General features: G+C 51.7%; 1 protein-coding gene across 1 annotated transcript in view; it reads right to left on the reverse strand.

Annotated features, from left to right (window-relative positions):
* The window catches only part of LOC117869420 (vasoactive intestinal polypeptide receptor 1-like), a 59123-nt gene that overhangs the window by 18507 nt on the left and 12880 nt on the right, over positions 1 to 27736 (reverse strand). The window contains exons 2-8 of the mRNA XM_034756259.1: positions 26243 to 26259; positions 14384 to 14477; positions 11919 to 12019; positions 11097 to 11194; positions 3825 to 3957; positions 3540 to 3693; positions 1192 to 1252 (exon numbers count right to left, since the gene is read on the reverse strand). Of these exons, the coding sequence (XP_034612150.1) occupies positions 1192 to 1252; positions 3540 to 3693; positions 3825 to 3957; positions 11097 to 11194; positions 11919 to 12019; positions 14384 to 14477; positions 26243 to 26259 (658 nt within the window). The remainder of the gene's footprint in view (positions 1 to 1191; positions 1253 to 3539; positions 3694 to 3824; positions 3958 to 11096; positions 11195 to 11918; positions 12020 to 14383; positions 14478 to 26242; positions 26260 to 27736) is intronic.

Here is a 27736-nt window from a genome sequence, read left to right on the forward strand (position 1 = left end):
CAGGGAAGCCCCTTGACACTGCACTGGCACTTCAATTCATTCTCATGTGGCCAGGGCCGGCTCCAGGCACCAGCCTAGCAAGCAGGTGCCTGGGGCGGCAATGAAGAGGGGCAGCACGTCCGGTCCTTTCGGCGGCAATTCGGTGGCAGGGCCGTCACTCCCTTTGGGAGCAAAGGACCTGCCGCCGAATTGCCGCCGTAAAATGAAGTGGTGGTAGAGCTGCCGCCGCGATCGCGGCTTTTTTTTTTTTTTTTTTTGCGCTGCTTGGGGTGGCAAAAATGCTAGAGCCAGCCCTGCATGTGGCCAGCACGGCATAAAGGGGCCTGAGACTACACGAGAACCCAGCCCAGCAAGTTTAAATGAGTGCCCATGTTCTAACCACAAAGCTTTGCCACTCTTCGAGGCTGGGACGCTGTCCCTAGTGTGTATGTTTGTACAGTGCCCATCGTGAGGGGGCCTGATCCTGACTGGGGCCTGTGGACACCACCAGAACAGAAAATAGAGAATAAAGCAGCGTTGTCCCTCTCTCCTCCCCTCTTTCGTTCTGCCAGTCAGTTTGGGCAGCCCCAGGGTCCATGGTCGCTCTGGGGTGGCAGGAGCCCATAGTGAAATGCTGGCCCCATTGAAGTCTGTTAAAGCCCTCACTGACTTCAGTGGTGTGTCTACACTGCACCTGGCAGCAAGCCTCCCAGCCTGGGCCCACAGGTTCACATTAGTGCTCTAAGAATAGCTGTCTAGATGCTGCGGCTCAGGCTCCAAAGCCTTGGGGGGAGGAGGTGTCAGAACCCAAGCTCCAGCCTGAGCCATGTCCAAGCAACGCTTACACAGCTACTTTTAGAGCGCTTGGACTAGCCCCAGATCTCAGACCTGGGCTGGGAGGTTATCCAGCAAGACCAGGATCTCATGTGCAGGATTTAGAAGCCTTGGCATGGTCAGGCTGGGGGGTCTTGGGGGACATTCCCTTTGACAATGGAAATCAGTTTTTAGCTGTCGGAGCAGGAAACCCCCCTGGATTAGCTGTTGGAGCAGCGCCCCCCACCCCTGGGGTGTGTAATGGCTGCTCTCTAGACCTGGAGGCTCCATGTCGCTCATCTGGCTCCAGTCATGCCCCACAGGACCTGAGCTCATTGGGGACGCACAGGTTTTAATGACGCCCCTAGATAAAGGGGCTGGGGGATGGGCAGTTCTTACCCATGGTTGTCGTATTGTAGCCGGGCGAAGATCCACAAACTCACAATGAGCATAGGGACACCTGCAAGGAAAGAGGCCAGTTGTTCTCCCACAGGATGGCAGAGTCCTATTGTGACTGAAGGAGGGAGCTTCCATTCTCCCCCCGCCCCCCAGCATGGATAACAGATCCTGGCAAATCCACAGCACTTCCATCTCCAATGGGAGAGAGTCTCTCCTGCCCCTCTCTGCCCACCACAGACCTGGTGTCAGGGAAATTGATGCTCAGGGGATGCTTCCCACGCTGCTCAAAGCTTGAACCTCTTGGTGTGGAGCGTGGGACATGGTGTGGCATTCGTGGGCAGGATGATGTGGAATCATAGAATATCAGGGGTGGAAGGGACCTAAGGAAGTCATCTAGTCCAACCCCCTGCTCAAAGCAGGACCAATTCCCAACTAAATCATCCCAGCCAGGGCTTTGTCAAGCCAGGCCTTAAAAACCTCTAAGGATGGAGATTCCACCACCTCCCTAGGTAGCCCCTTCCAGTGCTTCACCACCCTCCTAGTGAAAAAGTTTTTCTTAATATCCAACCTAAACCTCCCCCACTGCAACTTGAGACCATTGCTCCTTGTTCTGTCATCTGCCACCACTGAGAACAGTCTAGATCCATCCTCTTTGGGGGGATAGCTCAGTGGTTTGAGCATTGGCCTACTGAACCCAGAGTTATGAGTTCAATCCTTGAGGGGGCCACTTAGGGATCTGGGGCAAAAATCTGTCTGGGGATCGGTCCTACGTTGAGCAGGGGGTTGGACTAGATGTCCTCCTGAGGTCCCTTCCAACCTTGATATTCTGTGATTCTTTAGAACCCCCTTTTGGGTAGTTGAAAGCAGCTATCAAATCTCCCCTCATTCTTCTCTTCTGCAGACTAAATAATCCCAGTTCCCTCAGCCTCTCCTCATAATTCATGTGCTCCAGGAGGTACACTCTTCCTGCTGACGGCCGTGCCGACCGCTGGAGAGCTGGCAGAAGAGGTTCACGATGCCAGGCAGCCACCACCCAATCAAAAAAAGGCAGCAATACATGGACTCATACATGACAGTATGGTCCAGTGGTTAGAGCAGGAAGCTGGGACTTTGGGGAGGCTTGTCCCACTGACTTGTCATGAGACTCATTGCTGAACCACTCTGTGCCTGTCTTTCCACCTGATCCAGTATGAGGCACCTAACCCTGGCCCTGCCCACAGCTCCTGGCTCTGATCCCAGCAGCTGCAGCTGCTCCTGCTAGAAGCTGCATGCTCCTCTGTCCATGATAGTGAACATGGGATCCATCTATCCATCCACATACACTCCCATCCGTCTACTCTGATCTTCCTTTGTGAAGCATGTTGAGCTCTTCAGATGGTTGGTGGCTGAAAAATCTGCCATATTTTCATCTGTCCTGTCTCCCCCATGACCCTGCCCTATACACAGGCCCTTGATGTACTACATCCCCTCCAGCAGCATCTGGGTCCTTTGTTGTGCTGGGTCAGGAGTGGGACTTGAAGTTTTTAGAACAAAAGATTTTTTTCATTGAAAAAACAGCCTTTTACCGAATTCTTTGCGATAGACTGTCACCATTAGCTACACTGTCTAGTCTGCATGACAATTTTAGTGACTTCTTTGTCTACGCTTTTTTCAAAATCATCCTGGACATTTTTCATTTACCAGTTCTTTAACAAACGAAATATTTCAATAACAATTTCTATCAAAATGTCAATACAAAAGTGTCATGAAAAACAAAAAGTGGGCCCATTTTAGACTCCCTGCAGCAAAACCAACTTCAGCTCCAGTCAGTGGGGTTGGCCCACACCCAGCCCACCCTGTGAAAATAATAGTCAACCTAAAGAAAGGTGGGCTCTCTCCAGAAGGACTAACTCTGCAGAGAACTCATACGTTATGGCAGCATCCAAGGGCCCCAGTTGCTAGATGGTTTACAAACATCTTTGCCCCAAAGATCCGGGGCGAAATCCTGGTTCAGTTGAAACCAATGACAGAACACCAGTTGTTCTATGTTAGATAATTACATGCCCCCACAATTAACAGTCTTTATACAAAGCAACAGAGGGTCCTGTGGCACCTTTAAGACTAACAGAAGTATTGGGAGCATAAGCTTTCGTGGGTAAGATGCAAGTCTTGCATCTGAAGAAGTGAGGTTCTTAAGTGAAGTGAGGAAGAAAAGTTTTGTACAAAACAGTTTCAGCTCTGCTTCGGTATACAATTGTCAGCTAATGGGCTGCTCTGGGAAGATTCCTAGAACCTTTGGCCCTTCTTTAACAGTCCTCGCTATGGACATCCCGAGTTTAATGCATTTCACCAGCATTCGCTTTACTCACCCCAGCCGATGAGGGTGTACCACCAGAAATACCTCTTGTCAGAGGTGAAGGTGAACAGCAGCAGTGTTTGCAGGTACATCCCCTCTACGAGGAGCCAGTAGAAGTTGGCCAGCACTGAGTACTGGAAGAAGGCAATGGCCGCTTTGCAGTTCACCTAGCGAGGGAGAGAGGAAAAGGTTCACATGGGCTCTTCTCTGCGCCTGTTCACCAACAGGTTGATGCAAGAGCACCAGGCCAGCCCTGGCCCTGGAAGGAGCCAACCCCATCTGCTGAGTACCCTCTTACTGTGGACATGGTGCAGTGATCGATGGACTCATCCGCGAAGAGCACGGAGTCTTTGATGAGCACGGCAGCTCCCCGCGTTAGGAAGGAGGCGAAGAAGTGGATGTGGATGGAATTCCTGGTGCAGTGAAGCTTCCTACAGAAAGAAGAGGATCCCAGTGACTTGGAGCTGGCTCTGCATTCTTCATGGCAAACAGACATACGGTCGGTGGCCAGCTTGCCACGGCCTTCAACCCTAAGGGCGCAATTCAGCACAGCCCACGGGAGCTTGTGGAGCTGCCCTAGGGATGAATTTGACACGAAATGTGATTGAGATGGAGGGCCATTACTTCATAGAGTTTAAGGCCAGAAGGGACCATTAGATCATCCAGTGCGACCCTCTGCATAGCACAGGCCGTTACATTTCACCTCGCTCCCCATGTATGGAGCCCAATGACGTTAGCTAAACTAAAGCGTTTCAATCCTCACAACACTGAGCAGTTGTGCGGCGCCAGCAAAGACTTGGGAATGGACTGGGTGAGATATAGCTGATGATCACCACAGTCAATCTATGCCCCAGGCTGCAAAAGAAGGTGCCCCTCCCCCGCTCTCCCCCAATATCCCTCCATTCTGCTCTGGGGAAAATTCCTCCTGACCCCAGATCTAGCAGCTCAATTTGCCCCTGATCATGCGAGCATGACCCAGCCAGGCATCTAGGCAAAAGATTTTCTGAACCATCTCAGAGCACTGGCCCACCCCATCTGGTGTCCTGTCACCATCTGTGGCCAGTCCTCGATTCTTCAGAGGAAGGCCAAAAAAACCCAGACACCTCTGGCCCATTGTGCATGGGATGGGGAGGGAGGAATCCTTCCTGATCCCTGCAAGTGCCCAGCTGACGCCCGCAGACCTTGTCTAAGCAAGTGCATCTCTACTGACTGCAAAGGGTGTCACCCCACTTACCACAGGGTGGAATTGGATCCAGTGAGAGCAAAGGAGATGGTTGTTATTGCTGAGCCTGGGGAACGGGAAACAATCTCTGTTCCACTCCCTGAGGCGAATTAGACCCAATCAGCTCCTCAGTGCACACAACAGAGCTCTGTGCTATGCTCTTCCCAGGCCCAGCAGTGCTGGGCTACAACCAGGCTCAAGTGGCTGGTGGTGGAGTACCCAACCAATACAGTGGAACCAAGTGATGGTCCATAGGAATGTCACCACTGGAGCGGTGCCCACAGCAGCTCACCCGCTTGTGAAGCGCATCAACTGCATGCCAGCCCCTGGTTCCTGGCACCATGATGCTGCCTGGGGCTGTTTCACTTGATGCTCCATCTTGGTCCTGTGCTCTGATGGCCATGCGCCATCTCTGCTCACTTCCCTTGCGGCCATGCCCTTGCTGTCCTGTCCATGTGGAGTGCATAGTTTGGGGATGGCGGGCGGACAGAGCACAAGCGCCTTTTCTGAGGACAAGAGTTTAGTAGGGTTCCAAAAGGACTGGACAGTCAGAGATAGGGAGAACTCCCACCGCTCTGTCAGCGAGGACGGAACAGCTAGGAGCTTAGGGAGGGATGTAAACCTTCCTTCTCCAGAGCACTGTCCAGCCTCTGACTGATGGGACATTAGAGCTGGGTCGTGGGCAGCTGGCCCAGTGGCTAGAGCCAGAGCCAGATTTCAGGAATCAAAGTCGTGGGTCGATCTGAGGTCAGGAACCAGTGGCCAGTCTCAGGAGCCAAGGCCAAGTCAGGAGCCAAGAGTTGGGGCCAGGAGATAAGGCCAAGGTCACAGTCAGAAGCAGGAGACAAAGCTGGGTCAGAAAGCGGGCATCAGAGCCAGGAGGGAAAAGGCAAGATCAGGAACCCGAAGCAGTGCAAGGAAGCAGGGTCTGTACCAGCAGCTAGCTGGGGAACCACCTAGTTGCACAGACAAACTTCCTGTAGCCACCCCAGGCTTAAGTAGTATGTCTGGGCCAATCAGGAATGGCCTGTAGGAGCATTGTCAGCAGATTGTTCCCCTTTATTCGACATTGGTGAGGCCTCATCTGGAGTAGTGTGTCCTACTTATAGAGCCCAAAATGCCATTAGGCTTCTTGGCAACAAGGGTGCACTGTTGACCCATACCCAGCTTCTCGTCCACTGTAACTCCTAGGTCCTTTTCTGCAGAACTGCTGCCTAGCCATTCGGTCCCTAGTCTGTAGCAGTGCATGGGATTCTTCCGTCCTAAGTGCAGGACTCTGCACTTGTCCTTGTTGAACCTCATCAGGTTTCTTTTGGCCCAATCCTCTCATTTGTCTAGGTCCCTCTGTATCCTATCCCTACCCTCCAGAGTAGCTACCTTGAATGTGTTGTTAATGAAGTGCTGAAAAGTAGCTGGGGCATTAGTGAGGCCAAATGGCATGACTGAATATTCAAAGTGTCCATGGGGTGTTTGGAAGGTGGTCTTCCACTTGTCCCTTGCTCGGATGTGTACTAAATTGTAGGCCCTTCAAAGATTCTACTTGGTGAACACCTGAGCAGATCATACGTGGTCCAACAGTTCCAAGATTAGTGGCAGAGGTTATCAGTCTCAAACCATCACTTTGTTTAGTGCTTGGTAGTCTACTCATAGACCTTAAGATCAGAAAGGATGATCATGATCATGTAGCCTGACCTCCTGCACTTTGCAGGCCAGAGAACCTCACCCACCCACTCCTGTAATAGATCTCTAACCTCTCGATGAATTACTGAAGTCCTCAAATCATGGTTTAAAGACTTCAAGTTACAGTGAATTCACCATTTACACTAGTTTAAACCTGCAAATGACCCATGCCCCATTTTGTGGAGGAAGGCAAAAAACCCTCAGGCGCTCTGCCAATGCGACCCAGGGGAAAATTCCTTCCTGACCCCAAATATAGCGATCAGTTAGACCTTGAGCATCTGGGCAAGCCCCACCAGCCAGATACCTGGGAAAGGGACTCATCTCTCTTCTTTACAGAAAGAACAGTAGCTCTGGCAGGAGATGTTGAGTGACAGCTGAATCCCTTAGCTAGGTTCTCCTGGCTATACCAACAGAGGACTATGAATTCCAGCTCTGACATCGCATAGATCCAGCCATATGGAACTTTGGTCTGGGCTGCAGTCTATTGGACAGTTGCAGTCTCAATATGGGGGCGGTGCATCTGCATTTCTTTTTTCAAAGATGTTGGCATAGTCTTGATATTTTTTAGGAACATGGAGGGTCATCTCTGAGGAGCGTATACTCTGGCTGATGACTCAGCATGGGGTCCAGACAATGCTTGGGTTGCTGTTGTGTGGCAATGAGACCCAGGGTCCAGGGATTTGTGGTTCACAGTGCACAGGCAGACCTGCCTGCAGTATGCGGAAGAGAAGATAACCTTTTGCTCTCAGACGGATGCATGGATTGGTTATGCCAGCCAGGTTATGCCAAAGATCAAAGAGAAATGAGGGGAATGGATTATACTAAACTGCAATACTTCTTGGTTCCCCTGTATCACAGCCTCTGTTCACAGTGACACGGTCTCCTGAGTCACTGGTCCTGAGGAAAGGAGGGTCCCATATATTGTCACCACAAAACCAGGTGTGGTTTCTGTTGGGACAAGAATTCGCAGAGCCCAGGCCATCTCTGCATTCATGAAGCTGTCAGCAGCACCAAAGTCAATGATGGCCCACTGTGGGAGAATTCTCTGGGCCTTGCCTGGGATGTACAGCTGAACCAGCAACTAGTGGTGTGGTGAGAGTCTTAGTGACCCGGGACAGGTCCCAGACAGGGTTTGGGAGGCATTCCAAGGGGTAGCTCTGAGGTTTTGTGCAGGTCTAGCTCACCTACGGGGCCTGGGATCATTTGTTCCTGACCCCTGCTAAGTAAGGGTTCTTAAGGGATACAAAGCAAGTGTGCGGCGCACCTTACCATAGTAACAGAATAGATTGTTGAAGAAGAAGAACAGTGACGATGTGACAGTCAGCCACCTTCAGGTCAGGTCCACTTGCATAGTTTCAGGATTCTGGTCTGGAGGTGTTGGAGTTGGACCACTCTTCTCCTCTCTTCGCTCATGCAGCCAGTTATCAATGTGAAGAGTCAAGTCCATGAACGCAGTTAAGTCCATGGCAGCCTTCACCTGAGCTAACACATGTTTGATCTCTTGGCTGAGCCCTGCCCTGAACTGGCACAGCTGGGCTGCCTCATACCAATCGGTACATTCAGGAAGCTGAGGAAACCAAATGGCATATGTGGCAGCCGGCCTCGACCTTTGCTGGAGTTTCTCAATGGCAGCTGTGGCTGAGTGGGTGAGATGGAGGATATTAAAGATGGTAGCGAAGGCTCTTAGGAAGGCATTTGCTTTGCTGCCCTGCTCCAGTAAGGGAGAGGCCCAGTCTAAGGCAGGCCCAGTCTAAGGCATCTCCCAACAACAGCCTTATCACCATCCCCATCTTGGCCTGTTCAATGGGGAAGGCCTGAGGACAAAATATGAAGAGGAAGCAGACTGGTTCATGATGCCTCTGAACTTCCGCTGGTCCCTGTCAAACCGTTCGGGCAAAGGCATGGCGGGGCTTTGTTCTGGGGACACGCTAGTGCCCCAAGCTTGGAATGCAGCATTTCCCACCTGCACATGGGTTACCTGGTCACATCAGATTTTATTTTCTGACAACATCTGCATCACTTGAGCACGTGAAGCCTGATTTTCTGCCTATATTTAAACAATCCACTCCGGCATATCCAGAGACCCTTAGACTTGTCTGGGCGCTGAAACGCCTTCTTTCCTCGCCAGGGCGTTGGATGCAGTGGGGTTAGATGGTCTGTGCAAGCTGTCAGAGCCAGGTCGTGGGCTGCCGGCCTCATGGCTAGAGCCAGAGTCAGACCATCAGGGATCAGAGTCGCAGGTCAACGTGGGATCAGGAACAGAATCTGAAGTTGAGGCCAAGTCAGGAGCCAAGAGGCAGGGCCAGGAGGTAAAGACGAGGTCACAAACCAGAAGTCAGAAGCAAAAGCCGAGTCAGAAACCGGGTATCAGAGCCAGGAGGGAAAAGCAAGTGTCAGGAACCAGAGTGAGGAAGCTAGGTTGGTAGCAGCAACTACCTGGGGATCCACCTAGTTGCACAAACTTCCTGTATCCTCCCCAGGCTGAAATAGAATGTCCAGGCCAATCAGCAATCAGGAATGTCCTGTTAGTCAGCCCACTGTGGCTGGCACAGCCTACGGTGTAGGGACCTTTGAGGCTCGTGACCTGCCCAGTGTGTCCACTGCCATAGCTGTTAGGTGCTGGCATGGAGATGGTTGCTGCCAAGGACTCTGCAACCCCATCTTCTTGACCTGCTGCTCCTTACAAGGGGTGAGGAGGAGACTTTTCCTAGGGGCAGGTTATCCCACTGTGCACCTTCCTCTCAAGCAGCTGCTTCTAGCCCTGTTGAAGACAAGACCCTGGCCTAGATGGACACTGGTCTGATTCAACCTGCCACACTCCAGATTCCTAAGCAGTCCCTCAAACTGTATCCTGTTTCCCTGGCTTGCCCTTGTCTAGCAAGGCTGTTTGTCAGAAATCACCCAGCTTTCTCCTCCCTTAGCTTCTTTACCTGGGGAATACTTGGGGCAGAAGTGCTAGATGCCATTATATAAGCAAGCTGGGAGGGGGAAAATTGCTAAGTTAATTTTTAGATCTATACCCAGGGGGCCTGAACTCTCAGCCTTTATAGCAAGAGGGCAGCTGTATCCGCACAAGGCCCCAACACTGAAGAGCTCTGGTTGCTAATTAGCTACAAGATGCATGTCTGTTAGCCCACAGCTACAACAGACAGAGCACTCTGAGGACAGAATCATTCAAACATTGCCCATAAAGACTGCAGAGTTCAGGTCACACCTGTTCCCCTGGAGGCCGTTTCGCAGAGGGGCTTCACTTCTTCAACTAGAACTGAGAAGAAAAACATGAATTTCTTTCATCTCTGACGTGATGTGAGTGACTGACGCTTGGCAATGTCAGGGTAACGCCAGCTGGGTCTGCAGGAGGTGGCAACAGGAGCTACTCACATGACTCGGAATAAGAAACAAATGTTCCAGATTCCACTTCTATAAACTGTCCCATCTAGGCTGGGCAGTGCTATCTGGGGATTTATTATTATTCAAATAGCATCTAAGTCAGGGGTTCTCAAACTGGGGGTCGGGACCCCTCAAGGGGCCGTGAGACTATTACCTGGGGGGTCGCAAGCTGTCAGCCTCTACCCCTAACCTTGCTTTGCCTCCAGCATTTATAATGGTGTTAAATATATGAAAAAGTGTTTTTCATGTATAAGGGGGGGTCGCACTCAGAGGCTTGCTGTGTGAAAGGGGTCACCAGTACAGAAGTCTGAGAACCCTTGATCTAAGTGAACTGTGTCTGAGTCCACCCTACCTTCACCTCCTGCCATCATGGAGATGAGCGAGAAACGCTGCCAGATCAGAACGCTGGAGCTCACCTGCACTTTGCACTGGGATGAATGACAGCTCCAAGGGCAGGTCAGTGGAGAATGGGGCCCTTTGTAGCCAGTGCATCTTGGACTCTGTATGGAGTGGAAGGGCTGATCCTGCACATACTAGGTTCTTGGAGGAGCATGGACTGGAGCAGTTAGCCCAGGGCATTGTTTGCACTGCTGTGGCCATGCTGCTATTTGTAGCTAGCTCAGGCAAAGCTAGCATGTGTATGTCTCCCCAAGCTGGAGATTATCCCCCCAGCTCCAGTGTAGATGGACCCTGACCCTGCAGCAGATGGGAGCAACCAGGGCACCGGAACGGGGGGATAGGTGGCCATGGCCCCACCACTTTTAAAACCTTGTTTTACCGGCCATAAGGAAGATTGATGGGGAGAGGAGGCAGAGAGGAGTGAGCAGGGAGGAAGGGGCAGTGCAGGGGTGGGGCCACAGTTCAGGCAACAGTAGCCCTCCCACTTTAAGGAAGCTTCCCCTGCTCCTGGGAGCCACCTGTGACTGCAACCAAGCCACTACCACCTGGAATCAGCAGCCTGCAGACTCAATGTCCCCACTCTGTATCTGTGCATTGGTGGGTCAAATGGGGGGCAAATTCCCCTTTGCCTGTAAGCACCCCTGTTTCCTCCCATCAGTAAGGGTCTCTTCCATCTCCCACGTTCTCCCCATGCTCCCACGGGCTCAAATCCACTTACTATAGCCCCTGCTCTCGTAGGCTTCTGTCACTTCATGGCAAACTCCTGGACCCCAGTGGCTGTGAGCAACTGAGACCTGGATCTGGTCTGGCAGCAGGTAGGGTGTTCGGCTACCTCCTGCCCTCCCACAGTGCACGGAGCTGTTAGGACCACAGCCCTACCTGAAGCAGGAGAAGATGCCGATGGCCAGGAGCAGAGCAGCCAGGGAGGTGGAATAGCCACAGGTATAAAGCACCTTCACGGTAGCAAAGTAGGCCCCCTGAAAGAGAAAGGCACAGCTGAGTTAGCAGGTCAGCGCGGCAGTGCCAGGCAGCTGTGCGGGCACTAGGGCATGGCTGTGGAGCCGGGAGCACCACTGACTCTCTGGACACGCTGCTCCCTGACGCGCAGTGGGGCGGAGAGGTGGGGTGGAGTGGAGGGAACATGCTGCTGATAGACTTTGGGTCTTGCTGTGTTCATGCCATCATCTATGAGGGCCCCAGGGGACCAGGCCTGCCCCCTAGAGCCCTCAGCAAACCGCGCACCAGCCCCAGGGGACCTGGCCTGTTCCCTAGAGCCCCCAGCATCCTGCCCACCAGCCCCAGGGGATCCGGCCTGCCCCAGAGAGACCCCAGCTAACCATCCACCAGCCCCAGGGGACCTGGCCTGCTCCCTAGAGCCTCCAGCTAACCACCCACCAGCCCCAGGGGACCTGGCCTATCCCAGAGAGACCCTGGCTAACTGCCCACCAGCCCCAGGGGACCTGACCTGCCCCAGAGAGACTCCGGCTAACCACCCACCAGCCCCAGGGGACCTGGCCTGCCCCAGTTAGTGGAGCTCAGTTTGGTGCAGATGTGGGCTCTCATCAGTGTTTAATTAAATCTAGGCTGGTTCATTTTTAACCAACTATTCCATTAAGTGGCAAACCCCAGAGCCCCCTGCGCAGCCTTGCAATGGGGATAGCAGCCCCCGCCCCACTCCTGGCACAGTCTTGCTGCACTTGCCTTGGCTTCTGTGTCCTTATTGCTGCCATCCAGCTCGCAGGCATAGTACGGGGGGCTGGGGCTGCTCCAGCCAGACTCTGTGCAGTTCCTGCGTATCAACACTGCATCGACAAAGTGAAGCTCTTACAAGGACCTTTCCCTCAACCCCCAACCTCCTTGCCAGCACCCAGATCCTGCCCCGGCCCCCAGCACCCAGGCTGCACTGTAGTGTTTCTGCTTCTCAGCCATGCCCCTGAGGCTTGAAGCTGGGGGCCCCATCCTGGATGCCTGGCACTGACAACCCTGCTGTAACTGGAGAAGAGGGATTTGGAGGGCACTCGACGCCACTCATGCCCAGCAGCGCGGTGCAGTGGGCAATAGCATGGGGTACTCTGTTCAGAACTGCCTTCCCCAAGGAGGCCTTCAAATAGGGGAGTCACCAGTGCCAATGCGAGAGGGACTAGGGACTCTTGGCAAATGGTGTGGCCCCAGGGGGCAGGACGTCAGCCTACAGGAGTCGGGATGTCCCAGACCACTCAGCACTGGCCTAACCCTGCTCCAGCTGGTGGCATTGGGAACAGTAAAGCCAATACCGAGAGCTTTTGGGAATCCCACCTAGCACAGAAGAACTAGACTGGAGGCCATCACACAGCCCTCTGTGTAATGCCTATGGATTAGCCCCAACATACATCACACAGCATATATACATCCCAAAGACCATTTCATCACAGCCTCAGTTGCTGGTAAGATTCTCAGCAAGTCTCCATCTCAGCTGACCCGTCCCAGGCCTACGCTCTGACCCAAGGCAAATGTTTATCAAAGCCCCGGAGCATTAATAAATTATACTCATTTGCCCCTGCGGCCGATCAGTCAGTTTTCTTTGTGCTCTGACAATGCTGAAATGGGTGCACTCAGAACCTCGCTTGGCTGCAGTCAAAGCCCAATAAGGGACTCTTGCTTTGCTACTAGGAAAGAACAGCTTTGAAATAATGATAATATCTGATTCATATCTAGCACTTCTGAGCAGTAGATCTCAATCTCACAGTGCCAAGGAGGTCGGCATCATTATCCTCATTTTACAGATGGGGAAACTGAGGCACAGAGCAGGGGCGTGATTCACCTAGCAGAAGAGCCAGGAATAGAACTCAAGCTTGCTGTGCCCCAGGCCAACATTCACTCCATTAGGCCCCACTGCTGCCTACAGGTAACTGTTTTAAGGTGCATGCCCAGGGCCCCACTGCCCATCAATGCAGCTGTCCGGAGCCAAAGAGTCACACTGCACACGTCAGGAGATGTGTGCATCACACCAGGCTGAGAGGAAGCAGAAGAGCTTTGCTCTCTGGTGGCCTTTACATCGGACCTTCCTGCCCCCAACTCACTGTGATGATGGTGTTTGGAATTACCTCCTTCTGCCCTGGTCCCTGCCCCTTTAAGGTGGGCTGGAATTTGAGAGGCCTGCCCAGAAAGGTGTGGGGAACTGGGCTGGCACTGCTAGGGCCCAGCGCAACTGGCAGCCTCTCCACTGTCCACTGCAAGTGTCCGGCTCCTAACGGTGCACAGCACCCCAGAGTGTTCAGAGCCAGAGTGTACACTAATTGACTCCAAGGGGTGACTTGATCCCATAACAGACTCTTCTGACCCTGTTATGAGCCTGGAGCCCTCTCTCTCTCTCTGTGTTTGTCTCTCGCTCTGTCCAGAAGGGTCACTCCACGTGCAGGCAGACAGAGGGACTACCCTGGGAGGAGCCGTCTCCTTCACTAGGGAAGACCCTGGGAGTGGGCTGCTGGGTGGCTAGACAGCCCCTTTCCAGGCATCAACAGTGGGAAAGGCCTGGCTAGTTAGGGGGCTGGCAGGATTAGCGATCCCACTTCTTCTTCCAGCCCAGGAGAAAAGGGGTGCTGGGGAGAAAGACAGGGGTGCATGCTGAAGCTGCAGAGACTAAGGGCTGGAGGACTGGTGCTAGAAGCAGCCTGTGGGCCTGCTCCACATGGTGCCACAAGCCAGAATCAGCCAGAGCCCAAAGGAGAGGAGGCACCTGACTGTTGGATGGATGACAGATGCTGAAGGGGCACTCGCGCTGTGTCTCTGCTGATGAAGGGTTGGGGTGATTCCTGATTCCCTGCCCTCCCCAAGGGCAATAGGAGCAGCCTTTGCTAGAACTGAGCAAATCACTGATTGAAATGTTTTATTCAATCAGAAACTGAAACAGCCAAAGCGAAGCTTTTCGGCTTTTCAAAAATATTCTTCCATTTTTTTTCTATTCACTGAATTCCTCCCAAATTCGGGAACAGTTTCAGGGTCCCGTAAAATACATTTTTGTGCAAATGCACTATTTGCTGAAAACAGTTCACCCCCCAGCTCTAGTCGCCATCCCCAGCAAGAGGTGGGAGTGAGGAACTAGCTACCTGAGCACAGAGCCCCCAGCACAGTGGCTTTGAGGGATACCGGCCCCTTTACTAGAGGGCTGTGGGGTGCCAACACCGCACCTTGAGATTTCTTGAATACTTGAAGGACCTCTTGACAGGTCACTGCTTGGGACTGGCCAATTGACACCGCCGGCCAGCAGCTGACGCCATCCCACTCCCTCAGGCAGCCTGGGAGAACCAAGAACAACGTTAGCATTGGGGGTGGAAATGAGCAAGTCACCATGTGGCATCTGGAGAGCGTAGCCATCATTTGGTGGGGACCAGGGCAAGTCACCCCCAAAAGAGAAAGGGGTCTCCTCATCAGCTGCTACCCCATGGCCTCCCCTCATTAGAACACAGCACCCCCCACCTGCAGAGCGGGTTACCCAACCGCAGTTCCCTTCTCCCAGTCCTGGGCCAACTCACTGCAGTCAGTAAAGGAGAAATTTCATACCAGATCCTCAGATAGGTGTTAGAAATAAAACCACTGCTCTGTCAACGTGCTGTCATTTAAAGTGAAAGCCAAAGGCAGGTGAGGCTACAGTAGCCTCAGAATTTGGATGGTGGCTGCCCATCTCTGAGAGCGGGGGTACAGTTGCTCTATAAGAGGAGAGCAGCTGCACTGTAGCAAGCTAGTCTTTAAAGATTTGATCCCCCTGGCTCCTTCCTCGTCTATGCAACCCCCCTGTGGGAATTAGGATGCATGCAGTGCAGGGGGTGTGCAGCAGACTGGGTCATTCACCTATGCAATGAGGATTCCTAACTCCATAGGAAGCCAAACAAAATACAGATCCCCTAAAGCCAATGGGAATAAACTCTGCTCAAAGGAGAAGTCATTTCTTTTCTTGAAGTCTGACAACAGCTGGACTGGCTAAGTCAGGGTCATGCAGCCCTTGACAACCACCCAATAGTCCACCCAGTACAATACCAAGTATTGTTATTCCCCATCATACCGATGGAGGCACTGAGACCCAGCAGTTAAGTGACTGTCCCAACACCACACAACTCAGTGGCAGCGCCAGGACTAGAACTGAGGAGCTTGTACCTGCCACTGTTATGTGTCTTCTGCTAGACCATGGCTCTGGGGTGGAAAACAGCTTCTTGTTTGCAAAGGGAAGTCATGCAGTCAAATAGGGTTCCCCCCTAAAAGCTAAGCTACAAGATCCCCCAAGAGCACATTCACTTTCCTATAGTCCTCGGTGTTGGTTGGTTGGGTTTGGTCTCATTTGATGGCACTAAGAATAATTCTGTCCTACTTGTTTGATACCATGGTTACCACTGACAATGTGTTGTGTCTCATGCTCTTTATACCACATAAATAATGCGAAGAAACCATAGGGTACAGCTGGGTTCCACAGAACCATATGTACCAGAGCTGTGTGAAAAGCAAAGTCTCTGTCCTAGGAGAAATTCTGATATTTCAACAGTTTTTTGGTCCCAGATCAGGGCAAAAATGAAACAGTAAAACTTTCCTTGGAACAAAGAGTTCAGAAAAATTTTAATTCATAAATGACAAAAAAATTGTTGAACGCAGTATAGTTGTAGTGATGTCAGTCCCCCGATATTAAAGAGACAAGATGGGTGAGGTCACATCTTTTATTGGAGCAACTTCTGTTGGTGAAAGGGACAAGCTTTCAACCACACAGAGCTCTTCCTGGGGTCTGGGACTGGAAAAGGTACTCCCAGCATTACAGTTTATGGCTTATTACAACAATCTGTAACCCATTAACCCCCTCATTTTGTCCTATGACTGCAGAGGTGTTGGACCACTCTACCTTGAATGGGTCCTTACAATATCTGCTAACTACTTATGCTAAACAATCTGTTCCACCTTTCATTTAGCTGTAACACTTTGAGTACCTTTCCCAGACCTGGAGAAGAGCTCTGTGTGGCTCGAAAGTGTCTCTCTCTCACCAACTGATTGGTCCAATACAAGATACTACCTCACCCACCTTGTCTGTCTAAAATGTTTTGTTACAAGTCAGTTCAACATTAAACTGCATCTGCTTGATATACTGCAGTTCATCATATGGGCCCAGCTCCCAGGCCACACTACATCTCCCATGATGCACCAAAGTTATGGGATTCCCATGATGCAGCACTGTGGCTTTATCAGAGGGGAGACTTTGGTGCATCATGGGAGATGTAGTCCAGACAGGGAGCCCAAACTACAACTCCCATGAGGTACTGTGACAGCTCATGCAGACAAATTAATATCGAACTGGCTCGAAACTAAATGTTTTGATTTAGTTCAACAAATTGAAATGTTTCAATTTGGGCCAACCTGAAACAAAATGTTACATTTGGATTTTGTCAAAGGAAAATCAAAAAAGTTCAGCAAAATTGAAATTTTTCCGCAGAAAATTTTGATTTTGTGAAAACTGTATTTCCGTCTAAAAAAAAAAAACATTTTGATGGAAAATTTCTGACCAGGTCTAATCATAACAATAATAATAATACCTAGCACTTATCTAGCACGTTTCATTAGTAGCCCTCAAAGTGCTTCATAAAGGAGGTAAGTATCATTATCCTAAACCAACTCTTGTGTTTACTAACCCTACGCAAACATGGCAGGCCTAGCTACCTAGAGCAGCAGGATGTAACTGGTTTCCGGAGGCTTCTAAAAACCAGAGGACACTGTGAGCACCACAAGAGGGCTCACAATCTATTTAAAGTGATATTACCCTATTCCTATACATGTGTGGTGCCCAACCTTATTACACAGGAGAGCCTCATAAATCTAAGCATAACCTTGTGTGGGCCAAATAGATTCTACATATTTTAATATTTAAAGTCACATGCATTGATATATATATTAAGTTCAGCTCATATCATAGAATCATAGAATATTACAGTTGGAAGAGACCTCAGGAGACCTAGTCCAACCTCCTGCTCAAAGCAGGACCAACACCAACTAATTCATCCCAGCCAGGGCTTTGTCAAGCCAGGCCTTAAAAACCTCTAAGGATGGAGATTCCACCACCTCCCTAGGTAACGCATTCCAGTGCTTCACCACCCTCCTAGTGAAATAGCGTTTCCTAATATCCAACCTAAACCTCCGCCACTGCAACTTGAGACCATTGCTTCTTGTTCTGTCATCTGCCACCACTGAGAACCACCGAGCTCCATCCTCTTTGTAATGTCCCTTCAGGTAGCTGAAGGCTGCTATCAAATCCCCCCTCACTCTTCTCTTCTGCAGACTAAACAAGCCCAGTTCCCTCAGCCTCTCCTCATAAGTAATGTGCCCAGCCCCCTGATCATTTTCGTTGCCCTCTGCTGGACTCTCTCCAATTTTTCCACATCCTTTCTGTAGTGGGGGACCCAAAACTGGACGCAATACTCCAGATGTGGCCTTGCCAGTGCCGAATAGAGAGGAATAATCATTTCCCACGATCTGCTGGCAAAGTTCCTACTAATGCAGCCCAATATGCCATTAGCCTTCTTGGCAACAAGAGCACACTGCTGACGCATATCCAGCTTCTCATCCACTGTAATTCCCAGGTCCTTTTCCGTAAAACTGCTGCCTAGCCACTCGGTCCCTAGTCTGTAGCAGTGCATGGGATTCTTCCCTCCGAAGTGCAGGACTCTGCACTTGTCCTTGTTGAACCTCATCAGATTTCTTTTGGCCCAATCCTCTAATTTGTCTAGGTCACTCTGGACCCTATTCCTACCCTCCAGTGTATCTACCTCTCCCCTCAGTTTAGTGTCATCTGCGAATTTGCTGAAGGTGAAATTCATCCCATCATCCAGATCATTAATAAAGATGTTGAACAAAACTGGCCTCAGGACCGACCCCTGGGGCACTCCGCTTGATACCGGCTGCCAACTAGACATGGAGCCATTGATCTTTACCCGTTGAGCCCAACAATCTAGCCAGCTTTCTAGCCACCTTATAGTCCATTCATCCAATCCATACGTCTTTATCTGTATTTAGATAAACAATACTGTACATAGAAACAACCTATTTACACACTTGTGTAAACTAAAATGTAAACATGATGAGCAAACGCTAATGAATCGGCTGTTAGTATATTGTGTTGAAGCAGTTCTGTGGCCTTATGAAATGCTCTGGTGGGCCATGTATGGCCCGCGGGCCATAGGTTGGGCACCCGTGCTATGCATGATATAATCATCCTGTATGAAACCAAGGGCTCGCCAATGCAGCATAAGTTTGGGTTAGTTATTGGACTCTTCGAGCACGCAGGCAGCTGGAATCATCCCTGCAAAATCAGAAGTGTTCCTGCTATCCAATGTAGAGGAATGTGATTATTTCAGATATGGACTGACTCTACTGCCCTGAACCTTTAACCTTGGCTCTGTGGATGAGGGGAAAGCAGTGGATGTGTTATTCCTTGACTTAGCAAAGCTTTTGATAGTGTGGAAGCAAAAAACAAAAACAAAAAACTGACAGGAAGGGGATGCAATGCATGACAGTTTGTTAGCAAGAGTTAGGCTAACTGTAACCCTAATAACGCGAGATTTATAAAAGCGAGGAATGTGTGAGGCGAGTGGGAAAGAACTGTGTGAAAAATTGTTGCAACCTTGTATAAATAATATGTAAATAATATGGAATGTAGACTAAAAGTCTACATTAGTAAGCAAATATCAAAATAACCTATGTATAAACAAAATGCAGCTGTTGCTCATTATTATCTATAACAAAAAATATAAATGCTTGCTGTAATTGTTTACCTGTTAAAAAACCTGCTTAGCTCTCTCCCTCTATAAAATTAATAATAATAAAAAAAAATAAAGCATCTGAGTTGCTGTACCCAAACAAAAAGTAAAAACTCTGTTATTCTCCGACAATAGGGTCTCCCACAGTATTCTTGCCCCCCGCTCCCCACCTAGCTACGCTACTGCCTGGAAACCCCTCCATTTTGTCTTCAGTCCTGTTTCTTACTTCTGGAGGAACCTTGCTACAAACTGAAGCTCTGAACAAAAGCCTGATTGAGCCATCCCAGCTGGGGATGTTCCAGAGACTTGATTTGAGCCTGCAGTTTATTCCATTACAGCTACAAGCCTGAACTTTGCCATTACTGTATGTAATTGATTCCATTTAACCAATTCAACTCTCATCTAGATTTCTTTCTTTTTATGAATAAACCTTTAGATTTTAGATTCCAAAGGATTGGCAACAGTGTGATTTGTGGGTAAGATCTGATTTGTATATTGACCTGGGTCTGGGACTTGGTCCTTTGGGATCAGGAGAACCCTTTTTCTTTTACTGGGGTATTGGTTTTCATAACCATTTGTCCCCATAACGAGTGGCACTGGTGGTGATACTGGGAAACTGGAGTGTCTAAGGAGATTGCTTGTGTGACTTATGGTTAGCCAGTGGGGTGAGACTGAAGTCTTCTCTGTTTGGCTGGTTTGGTTTGCCTTACTAGTAAAGGAACCCCAGCCTTGGGCTGTAACTGCCCTGCTCTAAGCAATTTGTCCTGAATTGATACTCTCAGTTGTGTCCCTCCAGAGGCAGCATCGTTACAGCCATGCACTTTTGCTAGGGCTAGGATAGATCCTCAGGCACAGGGTGGGATGCGTCATATGCAGTCACCAGCGGGCTCCACAGTTAGGGCCGGCTTTTCCACACAGCCCAGCATCCAGTTGCTGAGCACCTCTGAGAATCCAGACACGTCTTTAGTTGTCTGGGTGGGGACTGAGCATTTCTGGGCCTCTGGCCCAGGAGACAGAGCTCTGGAATTGTCAGTTCCAGAAGGTGTGTTATGAGGTGCCACGAACACAGCCGTTCTCAAACTGGCTGGTCATCTGGTGCTGGCTCCTCCTCGTTTCCAGCTGCAAACCGGCGCAAGTACGTGGCATCCTTGCCTGAGACTGTTGGTTCATGGCAGCATGTTATGGGAAAGGGGACAGTAAGCAAGTGGGCAGAGGAGACCTGCATGATTGTGAATGGGAGGTGCGCACAGTACAAGCTCTCAACTATGACATGGCCTGGATTATGAGAGCCCCTGTCACAGATATGCTTTCACCTCCTACCCCCGCTGGAGTGCTTCCCACCAGCCCTGCCCTGCCTGCACTCCCCCCATCGCACCTGCTCCAGGCAGCTGGCAAGGTCCATTCCTGGCCCCCTTGCTCACCTGGCTCAGGGCTAAACTGCCTCTGTTCCTGACCCCCTTCCCCGCCAGGCCAGCCTGAGCTGTTTTGTTGGGATGCTTTTCCCTTCTTAATCAGCCAGATCTCCCCCGGGCCGACTCCTCCAGCGAGTTCACAGTCCAGCCATGAAATCTCTGGGATTTGGGGAGTGGAGAGATGGGCACAGTTAAATCAACCTAAAGGGGCATCTAGAGGTGACCTGCTGCTGTGTCATCAGCAGCCCAGGCCAGGATTTAGGGAGACCCAGAGTTGTGCGACTGGGAAGCGCAGGCCGTCAGTTAGCCTAGGGGCTAGAGAGAGCCATGGGGTCTCTCTGCGTCCAGCAGCCTCAACAAAGGCCCCCTTTGCACAGAGCTCCCCCTACCACACTGGGACCTTGGCAACAGGAGGAGGTTGGTAACATCTCTTTAAGGTGCTTCATTTTCGGTTTTTACCAATTCTTACCAAAAAAGTTTTACAAAAGCCATTATTCATCCAATTTTCACCCAAATGTTTGACATGCCAGAACTCCCCGGACCCAGCTCCCAGCTCTGGAAGGCGAGAAGGCGGCTCAGGAACCTCTCCTAACAGAGCAGAGATTCAAGTCAGACATTCTGGAATGACTCGAAGCTGGTGTACGTACAGTTGTCAATCCACCCCCACCGCATACTGACTCTGCAGAGAGCACGGATGGTTATCTGCAGTCAAGCAAATAAAAGTCAGTGAACTGATTTTCATGCTAACATGGGTTGAAAATGAAAATCGGAACATAAGAACATAAGCAGGTTTTTTTTAAGTTTTGGAAAAAGCAAATGCTATTTACTCAGAAAACTGCTCAGTGAATTGTTTGCACCGATTTTCACCTGCATTTTAATTTTTGTAGTAAACACTGATACATTCCCGGGAAATTTTAAAGAAAATAAAAAGCAAAAATGAAGGGCCTGACGTGCTGTACACTGAGCTCTGCAGCATGGGTCAGCAGCTTGTTAATGGCAGGCAGAGCAGGTTTGCACCAGAAATTTACTATAAGTGTTACCCCCCGCCCCAATCCTTCCTCGGCCTGTGATGGTGGGGGGTCTTGCCGGGCAGGAGCGGGGAATGGGGAGGAACAGGGCAATCTGTGCATTCCTTTCCCTATTCCAACCTGTGTCTGCATAACCCCAGCTGGCAGTGGCCACGCTTTGCTCCTCCCAGCTCTGCTGGGCGCTATGTGTGGAGAGCAGAGCATCATGGGTGCCCCGTGTCGTTTGGAGAGGGGGAAAGAGTCTGCTCACCCAGGGTCATTTGGTTGTTGCACCATCCTCTGTAGTAGCTGGTGTGACACTCTACATCCCAGGGGAGCACACTGTGACCTCCATCTTCATCATTTGCATATAATTGTGATATTGCATACAAAGCATGCCTTGTAAGGTGTCATGGTTTCCCATGGTTATGATCTGCTGAAACCCACTATTCCATCTAAATATGTGTATCATTCATGCATATAAAGTTATGAGATTGTGTTATATGGTTGTCACTAAAATATGCTGTGGGTTTGGGAAGCGCCCAGATACTAGATCCCCAGGTGTCGAACAACCATCAACAACATTGTCCAGCAAGGGAGCAACAGTTCAATGACTCACCTGCATAAGGTCACACCTGGGGAATTGCTCAACCTTGCCTGGGGACTCAGCAATGCCCCCAGACATGCCTAGATTTGTGTTCTCCAAGCGCTGGACTAAAGGTATAAAACAGAACACAGTGGCCCCATGCTGGGCATTTTCTCCTCTCCCACACCTAGGCTGTAAGCAACAAGGAGACTCAGAAGACTGAAGACTCCAACAGAGGGGACTGGCCCAGGTGTCAAGGGTGAAACCTGTGTACTATGAACTGCAATATCCAGTGGGGTGAGAAAAACTGCTTAATCTAGATGTTGCCCAGTCTAATAGGGTTGAGAGTTTAGACTGGGTGCTTATATTTTATTTTATTTTGGTAACCACTCTGACTTTTGGCCTATCACTTATAATCACTTAAAATCTATCTTTTCTAGTCAATAAATTTGTTTAACTGTTTATCTTTACCAGTGAGTTTGCCTGGAGTGTGCAGTAAATCTGCTCAGGTTTGCAAAGGCTAGTGTATATCCACTTTCCATTGATGAAGTGGTGAACCAATTAATAAATCTGCGTTGTTTGTCTTAAGCAGTGCAGGAGGGTGTATTCCCGAGGTACAGTGCTGGGAGCTGGGCGGATTTGGCTGGTGCCTTTATCTGTGTGATTCATGAGTGTCTCTGGGAACATTCATGCAATCTAGCTGGGTGGGGGGCTCCACATGCGGTTGTGCTGAATGATAACAGCGCCTGGAGGGGTTTGCTGCTGGTCGCTAGCAAAGCATTGTGAGAGTCAGCCCAGGCTGGAGAGTTTAGGGGGCACAGCAGTCCCACCGTCCTAGGCTGCACCCTGGGGATTGCGTCACATCCAGCTCTGGGCACAGGAGCCTGAGTGTCTGGGCCTCGGCTATGGTCAGGAATGGCGATTCCTGAGCTCCTGCCATTGGATGCAATCCGGTCCGTGCCAAAGGCAGATAAACTGCTGCTCAGAAGGGTCATGAGCCCTGCAACTGGCAATCTGGGCAGGGAGGGTTCAGCAGGATCCAACGGGGGGAAGGGGGGAAGCTCTGACAGAGCCCAGGAATTCCCCTCCATCTGTCTAGGAGCCCTCTCCATGACATCACTGCCCAACCCAGCCACTGGGGCATCTGCCACCCTCACACACGTATCCTACCCTTTGAGTGGCTGCGCCACTTCCTTCTGCCACCAAGAGCCTGCACAGCTCGGAGGGGAGAGCAGCAGGGAGCAATGAGGGTAGTGGGCAAGTAAGCGAAGGCTGACAGATTTGTTGCCGTAATAAGCCTGGTCTTTGTTCAGTGAGTGATGGGAGGATGGTTAAGGAAGGAGAGGAGACAATGAACTCAGACAAACACTGTGTGTGTTTGTGTCCGTGTCTGTGTGTCATGTGTGCATGCACTGATGTTCATGTGTTTCTGTGTGTGCATGCATGTGTGAGTGTGTGTCATTCAGTGATACCAGACTCGGGAAAGGATTAGCCCATTGCCCGGTTAGCCCTCTCCACTCCGGGGGCCCCTCACTAATGCCCACTCCGTTAGCAGGGGCAGCGAGTTGTATGGGCCCTTGGTGCCTGGGCTCCAGCAATATTCAGGGCCCGGGGGCCAGGCTCCACCAATGTTTGGGGTCGGATCTCTCCCCCATCCCCGCCTGCCACTCCACACGCTTCCCCTGAGTGTCCCCTGGCCCCCACTTGCTGCCCCCAAGCACCTCCCCCAGACCATCCCTGCCTCTCTCCTGCAGCTCCACGCTGCCTCCGCTCTGCTGGCTCCCGGCATCAACTGCTGCCGCAGGGTCCTAGTGCCCCCCTCCCACTAGTGCCAGGTCAGGCTGACCCTGACTCTGCCCTTCCCTTTTCCGGCAGGACCCTCCACGAGAACAGGAGTCCCCCCCCACCACAGTCACTGCTCCTGCCCCATGCTGGACAAGGGGCAGCCCTACCTCCCACCCCCAGTGAGGCTACAGTGAGGGGCAGCAGCAAGGGAGGAGACGCACATGTGATAGCATCCCCACCCGGTACCTACCACCGGGGAGGTGAGGGGGCTTCCTGGACCTGAGAGGAGCCCTAGGAGCACATGCATTGACAGTGGTATGAGGTGAGTGTGATGCAGGGGGGAAGAGGGAGGCCTCTCCACTGGAGCTCGCTGCTGCTGGCGGGGAGAGGGCTGGGAGGAGTCCTCCTCTCTGGCCTGCCTGCACCCCAAACTCCTCATCCCCAGCCCTGCTCCAGCCCAGAACCCTCACCCCAACCCTCTGCCCTAGCCCTGAGTCCCCTCCCACACCCTTGCACCCCTCATCCCCAGCCCCACCCCACAGCCCTCACCCCTGCACCCCAACCCTCTGCCTGAGCCCCTCCCACACCCCAAGCCCCTCATCACCAGCCCCACCCTAGAGCCCTCACATTTTTACATTATTTAAAAAAATATACAGTAACTCCTCACTTAACATTATAGTTCTGTTCCTGAAAAATGCTACTTTAAACGAAACGATGTTAAGCGAATCCAATTTCCCCATAAGAATTAATGTAAATGGGGGGGGTTAGTTTCCAGGGAATTTTTTTTTGCCAGACAAAAGACTATATTTTATATATATACACACACATATACACAGTATAAGTTTTAAACAAACAATTTAATACTGTACACAGCGAAGATGATTGTGAAGCTTGGTGGAGCTGGTGGAGTCAGAGGGTGGGATATTTCCCAGGGAATGCCTTGTTGCTAAATGATGAACTAGCACTTGGCTGAGCCCTCAAGGGTTAACACGTTGTTAATGTGGCCTCACACTCTACAAGGCAGCACGAATGGAGGGAGGGGAGACAGCATGGCAGAGAGAGACAGAGACACACACCCTGTGAGTGTGTGTGTGTGTGAGAGAGAGAGAGAGAGAGAGAGAGAGACATTGCCCCTTTAAGTAGGCTGACCCCACTGCCTTTTTAAGAAGATCAGAAAGTTGAGACAGCAGCTGCTGCCAGCAAGCTCCCTCCCTTCTGAGCCCTGTCATGCCCCTCCGCTCTGTGGAGATGGGGGGCAGGAGCGGGGGAGGGGGAACACCCTGACATCAGCACCCCTCTGCCCCCCCTCCCCCGCACAGCAAGCAGGACGTTCACAGGAGCAGCTCCAAGGCAGAGGGCAGGAGCAGCACACAGCAGTGGGGGAGGGACACCTGAACTGCCCGGAAATTGGTAGCTTGCTGGGCAGCTGCCACACAGGGAACTTAGGGGAGCTGCTCGGGGGGCTGCCCGCCCACCCTGGTTCCAAGCCCCCACCAGCTCGCTCCAATGGGCTGCTCTTTCTGCAAGCAGTGGACAAAGCAGGCGGCGGCCAAACAATGTTATAAGGAAGCATTGTGCAACTTTAAACGAGCATGTTCTCTAATTCAAAGGTTCTCAAACTGTGGTATGTGGACCACCAGCGGTCCGCGAGCTCCATTCAGATGATCCGTGAATAGTTCCCTCTAAGGTGTGAGCCTGGGCGGCCACGCACAAGAGAATGAAGAGCCATCCACCTAATTAGTGAAGCCGTGCAGGCATGGCTCCGCTAATTAAGTGCCTGGACCTGGAGAAGATGCACATGTAAGGTCAGGTGGTGGACTTGGGGCGAAGTGGGAGGGGGCAGTGGGGTGAGAAGAAGGGGTGGGGGAATTTGGGACGTGCAGGGCTGCGGCTGCCGGGGAGAGATGGCCTCCTTCCCAGCCCCAGCTTGAGGGCTGCTGCGGAAGGGGAGAGAAGGAGAGATACCACCCCCCACTCCTTCCCAGTCCCAGGGGAGAGAGGGCACATCCATCGCATTAGAAAGGTTAAGACTACTGATATTAAAATATGAGTTGTGTGCTATTATGTGTAGAACAAAAACCATTAATTATTATTAAGGGTTTTTTTATATAGCACTTTTATCCAAAGTGCTTGACAATAGTTAGCTAACGGGACAAACAACATTTGGAAAGATGATTAAGTGGTCCGCCGAGACCCGCAGCGATTTCCAAATGGTCTGCGAAAAGAAAGGTTTGCGAACCCCTGCTCTAATTGATCAGCAACGTAACAACAAAGCAGCGTTAACCAGGATGACTTTAAGTGAGGAGTTACTGTATATTGGCTTACAAGGCAGGAGTGGGGGGGGCGGGACTTGGACTTGTTCTGGGCACCACCAAAAGTCATACAAACCTGCTGCCCCTGAGCAGGAGTCAGAAATCACTAAGATGCCAGTGCCCGCATCAGCACCCTCCGCTCCCACCCAGCCGCTCCCCACAGCCACCCTGCAGCCTCCTGCCGCCGGGGCCAAGGAGACACAAAGCAGCGGCTTAGCCCCTCAGCAAATGCCCCTCTCTGGGGGCTGAGTTGGCTCCTCCTGCTCCGTGCAGGCCCTGCAGAAACCCTCCAAACAAAGGGGGCATCCTGGGGCAGATGGCAGGTTGGCCAGAGCAAGGCGGGGGCAGCTTGGGGGCAGGAGGAGGCATGGCTGGGGCAATTCTGCACCTCAGATATTCCCTGGCTGCAGCAAGGCCCAGAGACCATGGCATCTGGGTCACAGGCCTGAGGCTGCACTGGTCTGTGCTGGGGGTCAAAGACAGAACCAAGGAGGCAACCCCCTCAGCCCCTGCAGCAGGCCTGGCAGGTACATGGACAGGCTGGGCTGGGTGCCACTAGCCCCTATGAACCATCCAAGCCTCTGAGTGATTCTGAACCAGGAACAGAGAGCTGCCCAGCACCAGCTCCTCAGCCCAGGATGAAGGGCAGGTGTCTCCTCTCCTTCCTGAACGTTCCTGCGGCTCGGTCTCAATGGGTCTCATCCTTGACATCCAGCATTAGCTCTAGAGTTGCCAACTTTCTATTTGCACAAAACCGAACACCCTTGCCCTGCCCCTCCTCCAAGGCCCGGCCCCTGCCCCGCCCCTTATCTGAGGTCCCACCCCCTGCTTACTCCTGCCCCCCCTCTCTCTGTCGCTTGCTCTCCCCACCCTCACTCACTCGGTCATTTTCACCAGGCTGGCTTTGGGGGTTGGGGTGTGGGAGGGGGTGAGGGCTCTGGCTGGGAGTGCAGGCTCTGGATGGGGCTGGAGATGAGGAGTTTGGGGTGCTGAAGGGTGCGCCAGGCTGGGATCAAGGGGTTCAGAGGGTTGGAGGGGGATCAGGGCTGGGGCAGGGGTTTGGAGCACGGGAGGGGATGAGGGGTGAAGGCTCTGGGTGGCGCTTAACTCAAGCAGCTCCCGGAAGCAGCGGCATGTCCCTCCTCTGGCTCCTAAGCGGAGGCGCGGCTAGGCGGCTCTGCATGCTGCCCTGTCCACAGGCACCGCCCCCACAGCTCCCATTGGCCACGGTGTGGAGTGTCCTGGCTGCCCCTTCGGGGTGGTGGGGAACATGCAGCTGCTTCTAGGAGCTGTGTGGAGCCACACCAGGCAGGGGTCCTGCCTTAGCCCTGCTGCACTGCCGACCGGACTTTTAATGGCCTGGTCAGCAGTACCAGGGTCCCTTTTCAACCAGGTGTTCTGGTCAAAAACCAGACCCTGGCAACCTTAGATAGCTCTGTATGAGGGGAAGCATCATCCACCATCTCTCACCAGGATGCAGCTCAGGACAGTGCCCTGGTCTCACAGCTTTCAGGGACGTGTCCTTTGGAGGCAACACTCCCTCTTTGGTCAGCCTCTGGGATGTGGCATAGGGCTGTGTCAGGCTGTGGGACATGACATAGGGCTGTGTCAGGCTGTGGGACGTGGCATAGGGCTGTGTCAGGCTGTGGGACATG

Source organism: Trachemys scripta, chromosome 23, assembly GCF_013100865.1.
Source record: "Trachemys scripta elegans isolate TJP31775 chromosome 23, CAS_Tse_1.0, whole genome shotgun sequence".
Taxonomy (NCBI): Eukaryota; Metazoa; Chordata; order Testudines; family Emydidae; genus Trachemys; species Trachemys scripta.